Source organism: Chenopodium quinoa, unplaced genomic scaffold (assembly GCF_001683475.1).
Source record: "Chenopodium quinoa cultivar QQ74 unplaced genomic scaffold, ASM168347v1, whole genome shotgun sequence".
Lineage (NCBI taxonomy): Eukaryota > Viridiplantae > Streptophyta > Magnoliopsida > Caryophyllales > Amaranthaceae > Chenopodium > Chenopodium quinoa.
In genome coordinates, this window is record NW_018743574.1 from 2,929,348 (window position 1) to 2,945,066 (window position 15,719).

A 15,719-nucleotide genomic window follows, 5' to 3' on the forward strand; every position below is an offset into this window, starting at 1 on the left:
AAAAATTGCCTTTTTGGGGAGGATCCTTTTGATTTTGCATCTCTTTCCTAATGTCCATTAAAGTTTTTGCAATTTTTAGTGAAAGAATGAAATAGAGGAGATAGAAAGTGAAAAAGAGGAGAGAGAAAATCATATAGAAGATGAAGATTTTTGAGTTTGGAAATGACGTTACATTTATTGGGTGTGGGTGGATGTATTGGGTTTGGGTGGGTGTATTGCAGTTTCCGTGTTTTTTAGTTTTAGGGCTTTTTTTAATTGGGTTGTGTGTAATTAGGCATTTGGGCTACGTTGTTAGACTAATTGGTAGTATTTTAATATTGTCAATTTTGGGTCAAAATCAACCCATTTTTGAAATCTTTTTGTTGGTTTTTCCAACCAATCAGCGTAGTATTCAGTAAAACACAGATTGTTAGAGGAATTAAAGATATGATTTATTGAGCATCAATAATGGGGGTTCTTAAAGAGAGAGAAAATATAAGAATTAGTTCTTAGGTAAAAAATGGGAGTTTCTTATTTAGCAATTGTGCTTGGGGGTTCTAAAATAAACAATGGATCTTAAAAATAAGAACCACTGCTTACTAGGCTCAAAACGACATTTGCTACTACCGAAATGTGTGCATTTTGTATGGCTTGTATTTTTTTTTTATTAGTAAAAGCTAGCTTTGGCATAGGTTAAGATATAGTGTTAAGAACTAGTGCATTTCTTAGGTTACATAAAAGGTGAATCTTAATTGAAATTCTTGATGATGTGGAATAAGAGAGAGAATAAGAACTACATTTTAAGAACTAGTGCATTATTGATGCTCTATGGGGCTTGTTGATATGATTATGGCTGTGTTTGGTAACTAGCTTATTTGGGCAAAATTAGCTTATTTGACCAAAATCTGATTATTGACTATTAGATAAGCTGATTTAAGGTGTTTGTTGGGAAGCTTATTTAAATAGCTTATTTCAATAAATAAGCTCTTTTCAAAAGCTCCTTTTAGGACCTTTTTCTATAAGCTTATTCATTTATTATGATGAAATGACATTTATACCCCCATTAAATTAAAAATCCTATATGAACTACATATCCCACAATTAGCTTATTGTTCACTTCACATAATCAATCAGCTATCTACCAAACATTTTTCTACAGTAAGCTAATAAAATAAGTTAGTCAAATCGGTTAATACAATCAACTAGTTAAGATCACTTAACACAATCAGGTTTAGCTTTCAGCTTTTCTCCAAACACAGCGTATATGATTGTATAAAGGATTGAACATTGAACTATTGAAGGTGTTTGTAGTTGACTGGTTGGTTATTTATTAGGAAAAATAGCCAAAAAATAATACAACCTTTGGTTTAATCTTTTTGATGATACAACTTTTTGATTTTTTGTAATAATACAATCTTTGGGGGTGTTCATTTTAAACAGGATAAAATTGAATTTTCGGTGGGTTTTGAGGTTAGAAAAGGGGAGGTGTTTAATTTAAATAAGACAAAGTTGGTTTTGAAATGGTAAATATATAACCTTATGCGTTAGTGGTTATGGGTTGAATCTAACTCAAAGTAAAATTTATTTTGTTAAATAAAGTGACAAGCTTACATGGCACACAATGTTTTGACAAGTAAAGTGTCATTGTGACATGACACACAAACTTTGAAAAGTACCACACGACATCGTCATTGTTCTTATGATGGGTTTAGTGGTTTATAGTTTACCACTATGGATTTTATCATTTTTAGGGTATGTTCTCTTTAACTTATTTTCTGTTCAGTTTTTATCTTAATTTTCTTCTCTCATAAAATATTCAATTCAATTCACTTCAACTCTAATACGTTCAGCTCAGTTAGTCAACTAGAACATGCCCTTACTTTAGGAAGAGGTTTACCATTATGGATTATGAGTTATGGTGTGAGGAAGGGGTTTACCTTTTTTTGAAAGAATGAATGAATTGGGGAAAAAAAATGATCAAAATACAACCAACCTAAGGTATTTGTAGTGTGTAGATAAATGAGCATGAAAAAAAGTAACCCTAGACGGCTAGACCCGTCATTGTTTCGTCATGAAATACAGTACGAGTAGTATACGACTAAAAAACAAGATAAAAATGAAAGGGACCCACTTATTAAGTAGGCGAATGGGACCCACGGAGTATGATGTTACGCAACGAAAACCACAAACATGAAAAAGTAGCACCACATTCACAATATGCCAAATTAATACATGGCCCACTTACTTACATTTTGACTTCCATTATCTCAAACTCATACTGCTGCTGCTGCTACTGCTACTACAGTAGTAACTAATTTCTGGTTATTTAACTGTAAAAATAAATTTAGCTTCATTCTTCCTACAATATGATTCGTTATTGTTATATACCCCCGGACGGTATATTCAAGCGTATTTGTTTGTTCATTTAATTATAAAATGAGCAATAATAATCAAAATGAGCAAAAAATATTTTTAGTTGTACAGTACACCTGGGTTTACAAGACAATTGTTAGTATATACGAATGGCATATATTGTTTTATATTTTTTTTAATAATCTTACAAAATTTAACTATATGCATTAAGTAAAATAAACGTACTATAGAGTATGTATAAAAATGAAAAAATATACTCATATGTTTTAAATACTTTTTAATTGAAATAAATTCTGAAAAACAAATTCGATTTTATTCTCTTTTTTGTTTGTTTGGCAGTGTATTAACTTTGACTTAATGTGGGATTTACATACCAAAAAAACCATGGTTCTATACTTTAAACAGGATCAATTATAAAATAAAGAGATCATTATACAAGCATTTTACAAATTAAGGCCTAGGAGAATATCTCTTGTTTTCCTGTCAAAATAAAAAAAGCATTACCCTTCCAAGATCATCCTTTAAGCTAATTCGAATTTGGGACTTGATTTTAGGTGGTTAAATTCCAATCTCTTTCCAATTGTTATTGTGAAGGATTAAACATGCGATTCTCCCTATCAAGTGCAGTCTTAATTACCATCGCACCAACAATCAATTAGACCAAAAATTACTTATGATCACTCTATGTTTTTACATTTTTGCCAAAAAGCAGCTATTTAAGGAACCAACTCATAAGTCATAACTCCACTTTCCATGCAAAGTTCAAGCCATGTGGATCACATGAACTCATTATTGATCTTCCTTGCAAAAATGGTGGGAACACCAGACTTTGTACAAATTTGGAAATATTACAATTATGCACATCATCTCACAGATTTTGCACACTCCCTAAGGCAAAAGTACAACACTTTTTTTTCCAAAAATCGCCCACCTTTGCTGTCAAGAATTGTAGCATCGGCTTAAGGACACTTAATGCATCAGTGTAATACTGTAATGGCATTTTAGATCATGTCTCATCCTGTTCCGAACTCTTCTCCTTCCCCCAATTCTACCCGAGGCGTGGTGGTTAGGAGAAGAATTAGAACATAGACGATGAAAGGGAGAAACCCAACTCAGTATTTTCACATGTAAGGGAGAATATTCCTATCAAAATTCTATAGAAACAAGGTAGTTTCAAACTTTTGTACAAACCAGCAAAACCACCACTTGGGAAACCCCCTTACTCAAGTCAGTCCACAACTTAATTATTGTAATGCTTTAACAAATTACTAAGAATGATCGAAACCGATTGGGGGATCATCAAAACGGGGAACATAGTTCCAGAAAAAAAATAAAAATTATACGTAGTACTCAAAATATTGCGTGGACAACGAAAAACCGTTACTTTCCTCTTTTTTCTTCTCATTCTCATCAGGCTTTCTTCCAATTTGGTTCTGAAAGCCTTGTGTGTTGGTGATACTGTTTCTCTATAATCCTTTTTAGCTTTCTTGAAAAGCTAAGAAGACAATCCACTAATGCCTCTGAAAGCCACCTTTGTTTCTTCCAAAGAAAGAATTCCTTGGTTTCGGTATTTCGTGGATGTCCATCACTTGGATTGTTCTTTGCTTTTTGGCTTTAACAAAGACAACCCAAAACGCAAGTAAAAAGCACTAGATCAGTAATCAGTATGACAAACAAGAACAAGCATTACTTATAGTTTAAAGATAATGAAAATGGTGTTTTAGGGGTTAGTGTCAAACCATTTTGAGCTTCTTGGTAGTTCTCCTGAAGCCGTTTCCTAGCAGACGCCAGCCTATCTGGGTCAATTCGCACCTCTTTCTGTTTCTGCAACATCCCAATGGGAGTTGTTCATTAAAATTTTGAAGAGAAAACTTTTCCAGCTCAGTTCCTCAACTGAGAAAATTTTGAACATAAAACAGAAAACTTGAACGAGCCAAAGATGATGACAGGACTTTGATCACATCAAAATCCATTCCAATGATGCAATTTTAAGCAGAATTTTTTTATCAAATTCTTTTGAAAATTTCCCGACTCAAAAGACTAATTTGAAAATATTCATCTTGTAGAAAATAGATAGGAATTGATCAGGCAACTTATCTTTCACTCTAAGCTATTTGAAATTGTTTCCACAAACCCCTTCATAAATGACCAGCTTTCAGCAAAACATTTCGATATATCTCTACGACTTTTTTAACTCAGAAAAATCCGTTAAATCTTTAAAATCACAGTAAAATCAAATTTGAGGTTTTGGAAAATGCTGAGCTGTGAAAGGAAAACCAGAAGACTGCATTATGTTTTCTAGTTCTACTCAATTTTCATCAGCCAAACAGCAAATTGAAATCTCGAAAAAGGTGTACATTGGGTGGAGGAGCTGATGCTGGTGAAGAACTCTTCATCGGCCTGGCTGGAGGATCTCTACGGGGAGGAGGGAGAGGAGCTTTTCTCTTAGGTTCCATCTCCGAAATATTTTTATCAGATACAAAACTTCCATCTGTCGAGAAAAGGAATTTGATAAACAATATCAATACTACAATCAATAGATCTATGTAAGCTGTATGAGAATCAGGTTCTCTTCTTACTGTGTGGATTAGGCGAGTAGGCGAAATCAGGAACCTGCAAAGGAAAATTGGCAAAAATAAGAATCTTTCATAAAGAAAACAATAAAAGCAAAAGAAAGCTTTTCAGCATATTCATATTCTTCCTTGCAAAAGAAACATTTAGCATATATACCTGATTGTGATTGCCATTTTGATGATTCTTTGAAACAGTCTGCAGCGGCGAGTCTCCATCTACTGAACCAGTAATTTACAGTCATACATTACAAGGAAAATAAAGTAAAGATTCAAGACAAAGAATAAAATTATGCTTTTTTTTGGATCACAATACATGATTTCACAATATAATCATAAAACAAACTAAAAGAAGGAAGAGATAGAGACCAATAAGATTATTTGAGGATTGAACTTCACCAGGTGTGTTTGACCTAACCCATTCATCAACCAAGTCCTTCCATTTTCTACCAAAAAACAACAAACACAAGAAACCGTCCAAATCAACAACTCCATATCTACTCAATCTTTGCACATTCAAAAAACCAAACTTGATTAAGCAATTTAAAACAGAACTAATCAAAACCTGACTAGAACTTTAACTAATCTCCGAACATCGCCTGACGGATGCTTCCTCAATCGATTCACATGCCTCCCAATATCAGTTTCCTTCACAATCAATCACCATAACAAACTCAATATTTTGCATAAGTAACAGCATATGAATGCAATCAACATATTTAGCTCAACACTACTAACCTTAAGAGCTTTGAATGTAATATCAACATCAGCTAAACTTTGAAGCAAATCAACCAATGAATCCTCAGACTAAATCAATTCAACAAACCCATAATTATAACTACTATTAGTACACAATCAATCATACCAAATTACAAACAGCAGCATGTAAATTAATTAATTAACACAAAGAAAATCAACCTGATTAGTGTCTTCAATCTGTTCTCTAACAGAAAGAATCCTCCTAAGCTCATCATCTTCCTCATCATCTTCCTCATTCTCAACAAACCTTCTCCCCTGAAATTCTTGCTCCAACTCCTCCTCCACATCCACCTCAGCCTCCTCATCAACATCATCCCCACCACGGATCGAAACCGGGGTAGAAGGCGAATTCGATTTCCTAGGATTCATCTCCCTTTCACTCCCAAAAACAGCCTCAACCACAGCATTAGTAACAAACCCATTATTAGTTTTATTATCATTACAAATTGCAGCTTCACAGTTATGACAATTTGTGTATAATTTCTCAACAATACCATCTCTTCTAAGTCTAAGCTCATCTCCATAATCTAAAGATGCTACCTTTATTGCAGTATCTATAATCCCCCAAATATCTACCCCTGAATTTCCCAATATTCCTCTGAAATCATCCAAATCCATCTTAACCCCACCTCCACCACTCTATTTACAACTAACACCCACCAATAATATCAGATTTTTCTGCAATAAATAGCAATAATCAGATCTAAAAAATTAAAAACCCAATAAAAAAAATTTGATAAAAATTAGGAATGAACAAAATTAATACAGTAACTCAAAAAGATGAAACTGAAACTACCTACAGATCTGAGTTTGAAGCTCTTGACAAACCCAGAAATTTCTTTTTTTTTCTGGGTGATTTGGTATTGATATTTCGACAAATTTTGGGTCTTTATTTAATTTTCTTGTACTATAGTAATATAAAATTATGAATGAAAAATATTGTGTTTGTATTATAATCTAATGAAGTATGATTTATGATGTGAAATATAATACTAAATTAAGATAATGATAGTAGTAATATGCAAGAAATACAATATACGCTGACTTCAGAAAATATAGAAATAAAAAAGGAGAAGAAACAAAGTTATGATGATGAAGAAGAAGAACAAGAGTTAAAAATTGTTGTTTAATTTTTAGTTTTCTCTCTCTTCTTAATTTTGGTTTTCTCTCTCTAAAATTGTTGAGGGAATTGGGTGTTTGTGTGTGGGTGCCTGTGAGCGCCCAAAGAACAGAATTCCGGGAGGTGTTTGGATTTTTGTTAGATTATTATTATTATTATTTTGAGTAAAATATTGTTTTTAAGAGAGGGAATATTTGGGACTTTAGGTCTCCAATATCCCCCATTTTTTGAGTTTTTTTTTGAGTTTATTATTATTGTTATTAAGAAAAAATATATATATATACTATATCAAATATATGCGTGATTATTTTTTATTTAACCCATTTCTTATATTTACTGTGGAATATTGGTAGGATTTTGGTATATTCTAATAATAATGCTTAGTTGAAGTTTTGTGATTTAGGTAAGATGATTAAAGTGCTAATGATAGGGATTGCCAAATGGGTAGGTGCCAAGTGGGCTGAAAAAAGTAAGATTGGATTGGGTTGGAGCCATTAAGTAGCTCAATTAGGGTGAATCTTGTAAAGTGTGGAGATGGAATTTTTAGAAATTGAGTAGATCGGTCCAATCCAACCTAGTCTATTTTATACAAACATATTTTGTATTTGTTTATATAGTAAGGATTCTATTCTCTTATTTATTTGGATAATGAAAAAGGAACCGAGTCAAATTGGTTCAAAATGTAAAGTGGACAATATCAAAACGTATAGGAGACAAGTCAAAGAGTGGGTTGGGTTCAAGCATAATTCCACCGTGAATTATCAATTTGTGGTATCAGGTTAGCTTAGACTTTATAATAATATTTTTTTTTTAAAAAAAATGGAAAAACTCGATGTGTTGTAACATTGAAAATGCCCTTAAATGCATGTACATATCAAAGTATAATACATGTTTATATATCACATCCATAAAAGCATTAAATATGAAGATGACACATGATAGCTTAGAAAAAGCCATAAAATTTATTCTTTCTAAGTTTGTCACATTAGCATGGAAAAGTTTCGTTTAAAATGGGTAAGCATTGAGTTAGCCTGTTAGAGCATGGAGATGAGGGATGAAGAATTAGTAAAAGAGAAAAAAAAAAAAAATTTTTTGAGGAAAAACAAATAAAAGTTGAATATTAGCTACTAGTCAGACGTCCCTTTGTGCATTAACCTTAATTAGAAACATGCTAGATAATAAGATAAAGAGTACTATACTATAATACAAAGTGTACTACTTGAAAAAACAAAATAGTCTATAAATTATTTTACACAATTATTTACTCTGTAAAAATATGTTGACTTTATCTTGGACCAAAAAAAAAAAAAAGCTAGGTAAGAGGATATTTAAAGCAACAACCATGAAAGACAAGGGCATGCAAAAGCGTGCAATCAATTCAGGAAAGCTTGAGTTTGCAAAAAATGATAGTACTCGTGTTGATTCATGTTGACCAGGCCCACAATCGATTTGATATTGTGAACTGTTCAAAGCCCAATCTTGCATCAAAGGCCCAATCCAAATGGATATACCAAGTCCAACTAGAGTCCGTCTTATTGTTATACACGTATTATTCTGACATTAATTTTGACACTTATCATCACTTATTATTGTTATAATGGTAATTGTTATTCAAACCTTTTAACCATAAACTATAGAGGTGAAAGAAAATACTAAAGAATAATATATATTGAATACATAGTATGAGAGACTGATAGTATGACACATTGCTTCTCAAGATCTCCTATGCATATCATTTTAAATAATTATGGAGTACATTCTTAATAAAATGCTACCATAAAATCAAGATATCGATACCAAAAATATCAATATTGAATGCAAAATTGAATATTATTGATATTTTCCATATGAATACTTTTAAACTTTTTTTTTTTTGTTAAAGACTTGATATCCAAACATAAAGACTTGTCAATATGCTATTGCATAAATTGAATACTTCTAAACTTGACTCTTGAGTGCAACAAATACCAAAAATATCAATACATGTCTACTTTATAGTTCATATGAAATACAGAGTTTTGACTAAATATATTTCAATTAACTTCATTTGAATTTGTAATTAAAAGCGAATATTGCAAGATACATATATGCTTAGACCCTATTCTTTTATAGCTTCTAAGCAAACATAGCATTTTTCAGCAGAATAAAGTAAGTGTCAGCAGAGCAAAATAAAGCAAATTTCAACTAAACAGCTAAAAAATAGAACTTTACTGGCTTCATCATATGTCAGATATGTGTTTTAAAACAATTAATCACTTATTACTCTCGATCTTTAGCAATGAATAACAACACATGCACACCAAAAATTTAAGCATGACAACACATGAAACACAAAGTCTATCCAAATCAAGATAAGAATGATACCCACTTGTAAGCATCTAATTTGAGAAAGTGTTTCCATTTACTTTCTTTGTTGCAAATTCACACAACCATTCAATTTATGGACCATGCACACCATGGTAGTTCAACACTTTAAATGAGGGCTAATAAAAGGTTCGTGTGACGTCCAACAAAATAATACAATACCATCAATGATTTATGATAGTGATAATATGAGCCAACCCATTATCATTTATCACTCGGCCCCGCCCACTCACTACTTACTAACTAACGCTTAACGCTTTGCATTTCCTTCACCTTCTTAAATAGCTTCCTAATTTTTCCGCTCTACTCTACGCATTCTTACCTTTACATGTACTATAAAATACTTCCTTTTTTTTTTTTTTTTTTTTTTTTTTTTTTTTTTTTAATTGCATCATTTTGGTATGAACACAAGATTTTACATAAAATACTAAAAGATTGAAAATGTCAAATTTGTCCATGTGATAAAAATAAATGAAAGAGTAAAAAGAAGGATAATAGTTGTTATTCCATGCGAATAAAGATAGCGTATGTATTTTATGTGTAAATCCCAAATAAACATTTTCCTTTTTTTACTCTTTAATACTCCATAAGTTTGAGTATTAATTGTATCGCTTTCTTATTGGATATTATTTATTCAGCATAATATAGAATCATGTAATTAACATAGAAAGTATACTCGTAATATAAAACCCCATGATTAAGGGCATGTTCATATTTACTGAACTGAGCTAAACTGATTGGAGCTGAACTGAACTGAACTGATTGGAGCTGAACTGAACTGAACTGAATTGAACTGAACTGAACTAAACTGATTAGAGCTGAACTGAACTGAACTGAACTGAAAATAAGTAAATATGAACAGGCCCTAAGGCATTGCTCTTTTGAGTCTGGGCATAGCAGAGCAGAGGTCAATATAACACAGCAGGGGTCAATAGGCAGAGCTTCCAACATATTGCAGAGCATGCAGATTTCAGCACAACAGATTAGATCAAAAGAAGAGGACCTAACTCCGAAATATTAGTATACTCCTCCAAGCTTCAGTCCTCCTCGGTTAATCTTTGAAATTTTTTTACTACAAATCCTCCATTATCCATAAGAATTAATATAGTCAAATGGGATATTTTAGATTCCTTACAATATCACCTTAAAAATATTAATTTTTTTTTTTTTTTAATTTTTACATGATATAATTGAAGATACTTATGTTCTAATATACGTATTTTAAAGGTGAACTGCTAAACATCGCCCGCAAATCTCCACATAAAGCCCACAAATTAAAAGTGAAATGACTCTTTTGCCCTCGAACTAAAATTATATTTTCTCTACTCTAGTAAAAAACACACTCTCATCTTCTCTTAACTTTGTAGTCTCACTTTCTCTCTCGAAAATATTTTTTCAAAATGTCGAGGCGGCAAGGCAAGGAAGTGGCGGCACCGGTGGCCGGAGCAAGGGGGTTTGGAGGAGGAAAGGTATGTTTTTTTTTTTTGTAAATTTTTTTATTTTAAAAAAAAAAAAAAAAAAACCGGAAAAGGTGGTGGCCCGGCGGCGACTGGTGGCTGGACGGCGGTGTTTGGGCGGCGGCGTTTGGCCCAGACGCCGACACCACGGCTCCGGCGCCTGTCCCAGACGCCAGAGCCACGGTGGTGGCGCCTGGGCAGGGCGCCGGTACCACGGTGGCGGCGTCCACGTCAGACGCCAACACCGTGGCACCGGCGTCCTGCCCAGGCGCCACCACCGTGGCTCTGGCGTCTGGGACAGGCGCCGGAACCCTAATTTTTTTTTTTTTTCATTTTTTTTTATTTTTTTTTTTGAATTATTTTTTCAAATTTTTTTTTTTGCTTTTTTTTTGTTTTTGTTTTTCCGTTTTATTTTTTAATTTTTTTTTTTACTTTGTTTTTTCCAATTTGTTTTTTTTGGGTAATTTTTTTTCCAATTTTTCCAATTTTTTATTTATTTATTTATTAGGTTATTAATTTTTTTATTTTTAGGTTGTTAATATTTTGTAATGTTTTTAATTTATTTTCCATCATATGTATATTGTTTTATTTATTTATTTTAATTACTTTTTTTATGTGTATATTACATGTTTATATTGCATATTACATGTTTTGTTATTTTGTGTTAGGCATCGTATTTTCGTTCTGGGGCTGGGAAGAGTATGGACATTATGAGAAGTACGATCAACTCAATGGAGAGCTCGGGGCCCAGACACGTTAGATCCCGTGGTATTTCGGCCTCGGCTCGTAGAGAACGGGTGCACTATTCTGAGGATGATGAAGATGATGACGGTGATGAGGAGGAGGAGGAGGAGGATGCAGATGAGGATGTGGACGATCAGAGTGGACCATATGATGATTACGGTCCATTCAGTCAGAGGCTTGATGATGTGTATGAGACGCGTAGGGTAGACGTGCGTAAGGGTAGAGATGGTAGATTTGTTAGTAGATCTGGCACATCATCTGCGTCCACTGTGTCTGCGGTTAGCAGAAAACGGTCGAGGGCCGTTAATGATTCTTGGGTGGTGAGGGGCGAGGTGGCTGGGGGACCTATAGACGGGAGTGTGATTCCTAGCTTTCTAGGACACATCGCTACCCGTATTTGGGAGGACCAAGAGCGGGCTTTGGATAGCGGCATTTTGAAATGCCAAACCCGGGAGAGGACTTGTAACTTCTTGTGTAGTTGGGCTGAGGCTTGGCCGGAGGAGAGCGAGATGGTCGGCCGATTGAGGGGCACTAGAGTGAGCCACCTTCCTGCCACCATGCATGAGAGGATTGACTCGACGCTGATCACGGCTTTCGTTGAGCGATGGCAGCCGGACACGAACTCTTTCCACCTTCCGTTTGGTGAGATGACGATCATGTTGCATGACGTCGAGGCCATCCTTGGGATTCCCGTAGAGGGAAACCGAGCATCTCTTGTCACAGATGCGGATCAGGCAGATTTATTGGCGGAGCTGTTGGCGGTGGATAGGGCTGCGCTGTACACAGCGGCACTTGGTGTGTGGGATCACGGCGGTGTTAAGATCGCAGCAGTTTTGCAGCGATGTTTGCACCCCACTTCACGTAGGACGCAGGACACACAGCTGGCTGCATATGTTTTTCTTCTTCTCGGGTGTACCTTGTTTCCGGATAAGAGCGGAAACAAGCTCAGGCCACGCGACATAGTTGACGCGTGTGAGCCCGACAGAGTAGGCCAGTTTTCTTGGGGGTCGGCTACATTAGCGTACATGTATCGCCAGTTAGGATTCTCGAGCCGGGCTGATGCGGCAGGTATCACTGGATGTATGACGTTGTTACAGACGTGGATATACGAGTATTTCCCGGCGTTTCGACCACACCGCGACCCGGTTCCTATTGGGGATGGCCAGCCACGTGCCTGTGCGTGGAGTCCGCGTGTCGAGAAGAAGTCCATTGACCGCCTGCGATCGATACGGTTATTGCTTGACAGGATGTCCCCATTAGAGGTAAAGTGTTTAAATTATTTCTACTTTTATAGTTTGATGTTTTTATTGTATGAATCTTACTTATTTTAAAAAATGTGCAGGTGAACTGGATGCCTTTCGGCCAGAACCCTAGTAATAGGGTACCCAGGACCCTCTACACGGGACTGATTCAGTATCGTGAGATCGTAGAGGCGTACATGCCGCAGCGCTGTCTTCGCCAGCTTGGATATGTCCAAGTTGTTCCTCCTCCACCAGCATGGCCCAGTAAGGCCGTCCGATCTGCGTCGTCGAAGGAGTACGTCGTCCAATGGCCGGCAAGCATGATTGGCACGTGGGAGCAGTTTCCAATGGTTGCCCGCATATGGATTGAGCAGCTGCAGCGGCCGCCAACTGGGGTGGCTGCCATGTGTGACCAGCACTACATGGAGTGGTACAACCGGCACTCGCACCCGAGGTTGATCAGAGACGTCCACCACGACGACGACGCCGATGATGATGATGTGCCACCGCCCACTGCCGTGGATGCGGTACGTCTCATAAAACATTTGTAGTTGTGTTTTTTTTCATATAATACGTCGTTATTGAATTTTATGTGTTTTGTTATGTGTAGTGGATGGGAAAGATGACGCAGTTGGGACACAGACTTTTTGAGGAGAGGGACAACATGACGACTGCAACAGGCAGAGCTGTTATTGATGAACTGGAACGGGCCCTTGAGCAGTGGCAGTGGGCGTCACAGAGAGATTATTGATATGTCGGCTATGCATTTATATAACATTTTCCTAGTTGTTTGTAAAAGTTAACATTATCTATTCTTATAATTATTATTTTAAGTTCTTAGAATTTGACATTATATTTTTAGTTTATATAATTTTTATTTTAAGTTGTAATTAGTGGGCATACGAAAATTAAATACAAGTTCACATTTAAATGGGAAAACTAAATAGCAATAACAATAGAAGGTCACATAGAAAAGGCAACTAGATTGTTCCACTGCTGCACCCGGTCATGATATAGCGCATCCCAGCCCTCTACGCTTGCTGTACGAATGGTGTACCACGTTGGTATGATCGGTGGGACCGGAAAATTGGGTGACAGGTCCAGTCGGATGAAATGTCTGTATGACGGCCCCAGAAATCCAATAGCAACCTCTCTTACCGGTCTGGTGACGGTCTCACGCGAACACCAAGGCAGAACCGTGGTACATGGATAGTAAGCTCCACCATGCAAACCAAGGCCGAAATGCATCACTGCACACTTGTAGATGTTTGCAACGGCGAAGAGATCAAGTGGCGCGTCGAACCAATGATTTTGACCGCAACGTCCTCCTCCCCACCGGATACGCTGCAGAGACCTATCCAAGTCCTGTCCGTACACGTGGCGATAAACAACTCGGTTTGAGGCGATTTCACTGTACATCAACTGACGCACTAAACCGTAGTTGTCTTCACCCATCTGAAACACATCAGCCACAACCCGAAATCCGCAGTTACCATCTGCAACCACATCATTCCACCCGTCCAGGAACGGCATCATGATGTTAGGGATCCTGTCTTTATATGGAAAAAGTTTTGGTTCGTTGGAGTCATCCCAACCATCTCAACCAGTGGAAACTTATACTTGTTTTTCTTGTACGTTGAATCGATCAGAATCACAGATGGCCAAGACGAAATCATATCAGCACAATCAGGATGCACAAGGAACAAATGAGTCACCTCCGATGTGTCTTCATCAGATTCAAACCAGTACAGGTAACCACGTGCTTGTGCCTGGTGTAGAAGCTGCTGGATAGGGTTCCTTCCCTCTGACCGTTCAAACCTCAATTTATGTCTGACGTTGTAGATGTGTCTTCGGTTTGGCTGGTCTTCAGGAAATTTCTCTAACACAGATGCTAATATTTTAGCAGGCTTCACTTGAGCATCACTCATTTCTTTTACAATTAGTTTCGCACCAGGACTTAGGCCACTTAACTGTCGATGACCCACTTCATATGCGATCATCTCATGGTTGTGATACCCCCATTTACCGTAACTCTTCACTTCCCAACCGTCACCCCTTTGCTGTTGTCGAACCTTTACTCTGAACTGACACCCACAACCTTTCCGCTTTGTATCAAACCGAATCGCTTGACTGAAATCTCGTTCCTCCCTTTTGCGATAACGGTCGCATCTCAAAATGCGATCCATTCTACCATCCCGTTGAGATTTATGAGTTGCTACTACTAAACAAAAACCTGATCTAATTGCAACATGTTTCGCCCAATCAACCGCTTGTTGAGCATCTTCGAACAGACCATCGTGTACAAAAATCCCACTATAATCATTTCCGTCTCCACCATAATCCTGCAACAATAACATATAAATATAATCACATAAGATTAGATTAAATTAATACATTTGACACAACATTAGCACAAAAGCAAAAACAATAATAAAATATAAACAACAAACAAAGAAATAAAAAACATAAACAAAAAGTATTCAAAAAATAAAAAACAAATTTTAAAAATAAAAAACATAAACAAAACTTTAGATTAAAAAAAAAAAAAAACAAAAAAAAAACATACACATAAAAAACATAGCGATCAAAAACACAAAAATCAAACACAAAATTTTACATTACATTTTAAAACAATTAAAAACAAAACAAAATAAAACAAAAAAAAAACGAAAAAAAATTTTAACACAAAAAAAAAAAAAAAAAAACAAATTTTAAATTAAATTAAAAAAAAAAATAAAAAATAAATGCAGTGGCGCCTAGCCAGGACGCCGCCACCGTGGCGATGGCGTCTAGCCAGGACGCCGCCACCGTGGCGATGGCGCCTGGCCAGGACGCCGCTTCCATGGTGGCGGCGTCTTGGCCAGACGCCAATGCCACGGTGTCGGCGTCCTGGCCAGGCGCCATCGCCACGGTGGCGGCGCCCTGGCTAGGCGCCACCACTACGTTGACGGCGTCCCGGCAGGACGCCAGCCGCCAATTCGTGGTTTTAGATGGCTTCATACCTCCTTTTCCGGCGTCAACGGCGTCTCTCCGGTGCATCTAGCCGACGTTGAGGGCTCTTCGGTTTCACTCGGCGATCCAGTCCTGCTCCACATTTTTGGTGAGTGAAAAT

General features: G+C 36.4%; 2 protein-coding genes across 4 annotated transcripts; one reads left to right on the forward strand and one right to left on the reverse strand.

The window, feature by feature from the left end:
• Positions 1-3,154: 3,154 nt before the first annotated feature.
• LOC110682047 (probable mediator of RNA polymerase II transcription subunit 26c) lies at positions 3,155-7,034 on the reverse strand. Of its 3 annotated transcripts, none has more exons than XM_021858262.1 (10): positions 6,482-7,034; positions 5,841-6,359; positions 5,661-5,729; positions 5,488-5,570; positions 5,292-5,368; positions 5,083-5,144; positions 4,932-4,965; positions 4,710-4,843; positions 4,092-4,176; positions 3,155-3,964 (listed from the first exon to the last, which is right to left on the reverse strand). In XM_021858262.1, exons 2-10 carry the CDS (start codon positions 6,297-6,299, stop codon positions 3,864-3,866), a joined length of 1,104 nt encoding a protein of 367 aa, XP_021713954.1. In that variant the 5' UTR covers positions 6,300-6,359; positions 6,482-7,034; the 3' UTR covers positions 3,155-3,863. The 3 variants fall into 3 exon arrangements, with proteins under 3 accessions (XP_021713954.1, XP_021713955.1, XP_021713953.1); XM_021858263.1 differs by having other exon boundaries at positions 5,083-5,141; positions 6,478-7,034; XM_021858261.1 differs by having other exon boundaries at positions 6,478-7,033.
• Positions 7,035-11,460: 4,426 nt separating this feature from the next.
• LOC110682048 (protein MAIN-LIKE 1-like) lies at positions 11,461-13,400 on the forward strand. The gene is made up of 3 exons (XM_021858264.1): positions 11,461-12,628; positions 12,709-13,134; positions 13,218-13,400. The coding sequence occupies exons 1-3, from the start codon at positions 11,876-11,878 to the stop codon at positions 13,356-13,358; spliced, it is 1,320 nt and encodes a 439-aa protein (XP_021713956.1). The 5' UTR covers positions 11,461-11,875; the 3' UTR covers positions 13,359-13,400.
• Positions 13,401-15,719: the final 2,319 nt, after the last annotated feature.

Bases quoted from the DNA above. Each gene is read 5' to 3' on its own strand.
- LOC110682048 (XM_021858264.1), top strand. From the start codon at position 11,876: ATGGTCGGCCGATTGAGGGGCACTAGAGTGAGCCACCTTCCTGCCACC. The intron at 12,629-12,708 runs GTAAAGTGTTTA...AAAAATGTGCAG, and splicing joins ACAGGATGTCCCCATTAGAG to GTGAACTGGATGCCTTTCGG. The intron at 13,135-13,217 runs GTACGTCTCATA...TGTTATGTGTAG, and splicing joins CGCCCACTGCCGTGGATGCG to TGGATGGGAAAGATGACGCA.
- LOC110682047 (XM_021858262.1), bottom strand. From the start codon at position 6,299: ATGGATTTGGATGATTTCAGAGGAATATTGGGAAATTCAGGGGTAGAT. The intron at 5,730-5,840 runs GTTGATTTTCTT...GAATTGATTTAG, and splicing joins AGATTGAAGACACTAATCAG to TCTGAGGATTCATTGGTTGA. The intron at 4,177-4,709 runs GTACACCTTTTT...GGGATGTTGCAG, and splicing joins CATCAGCTCCTCCACCCAAT to AAACAGAAAGAGGTGCGAAT.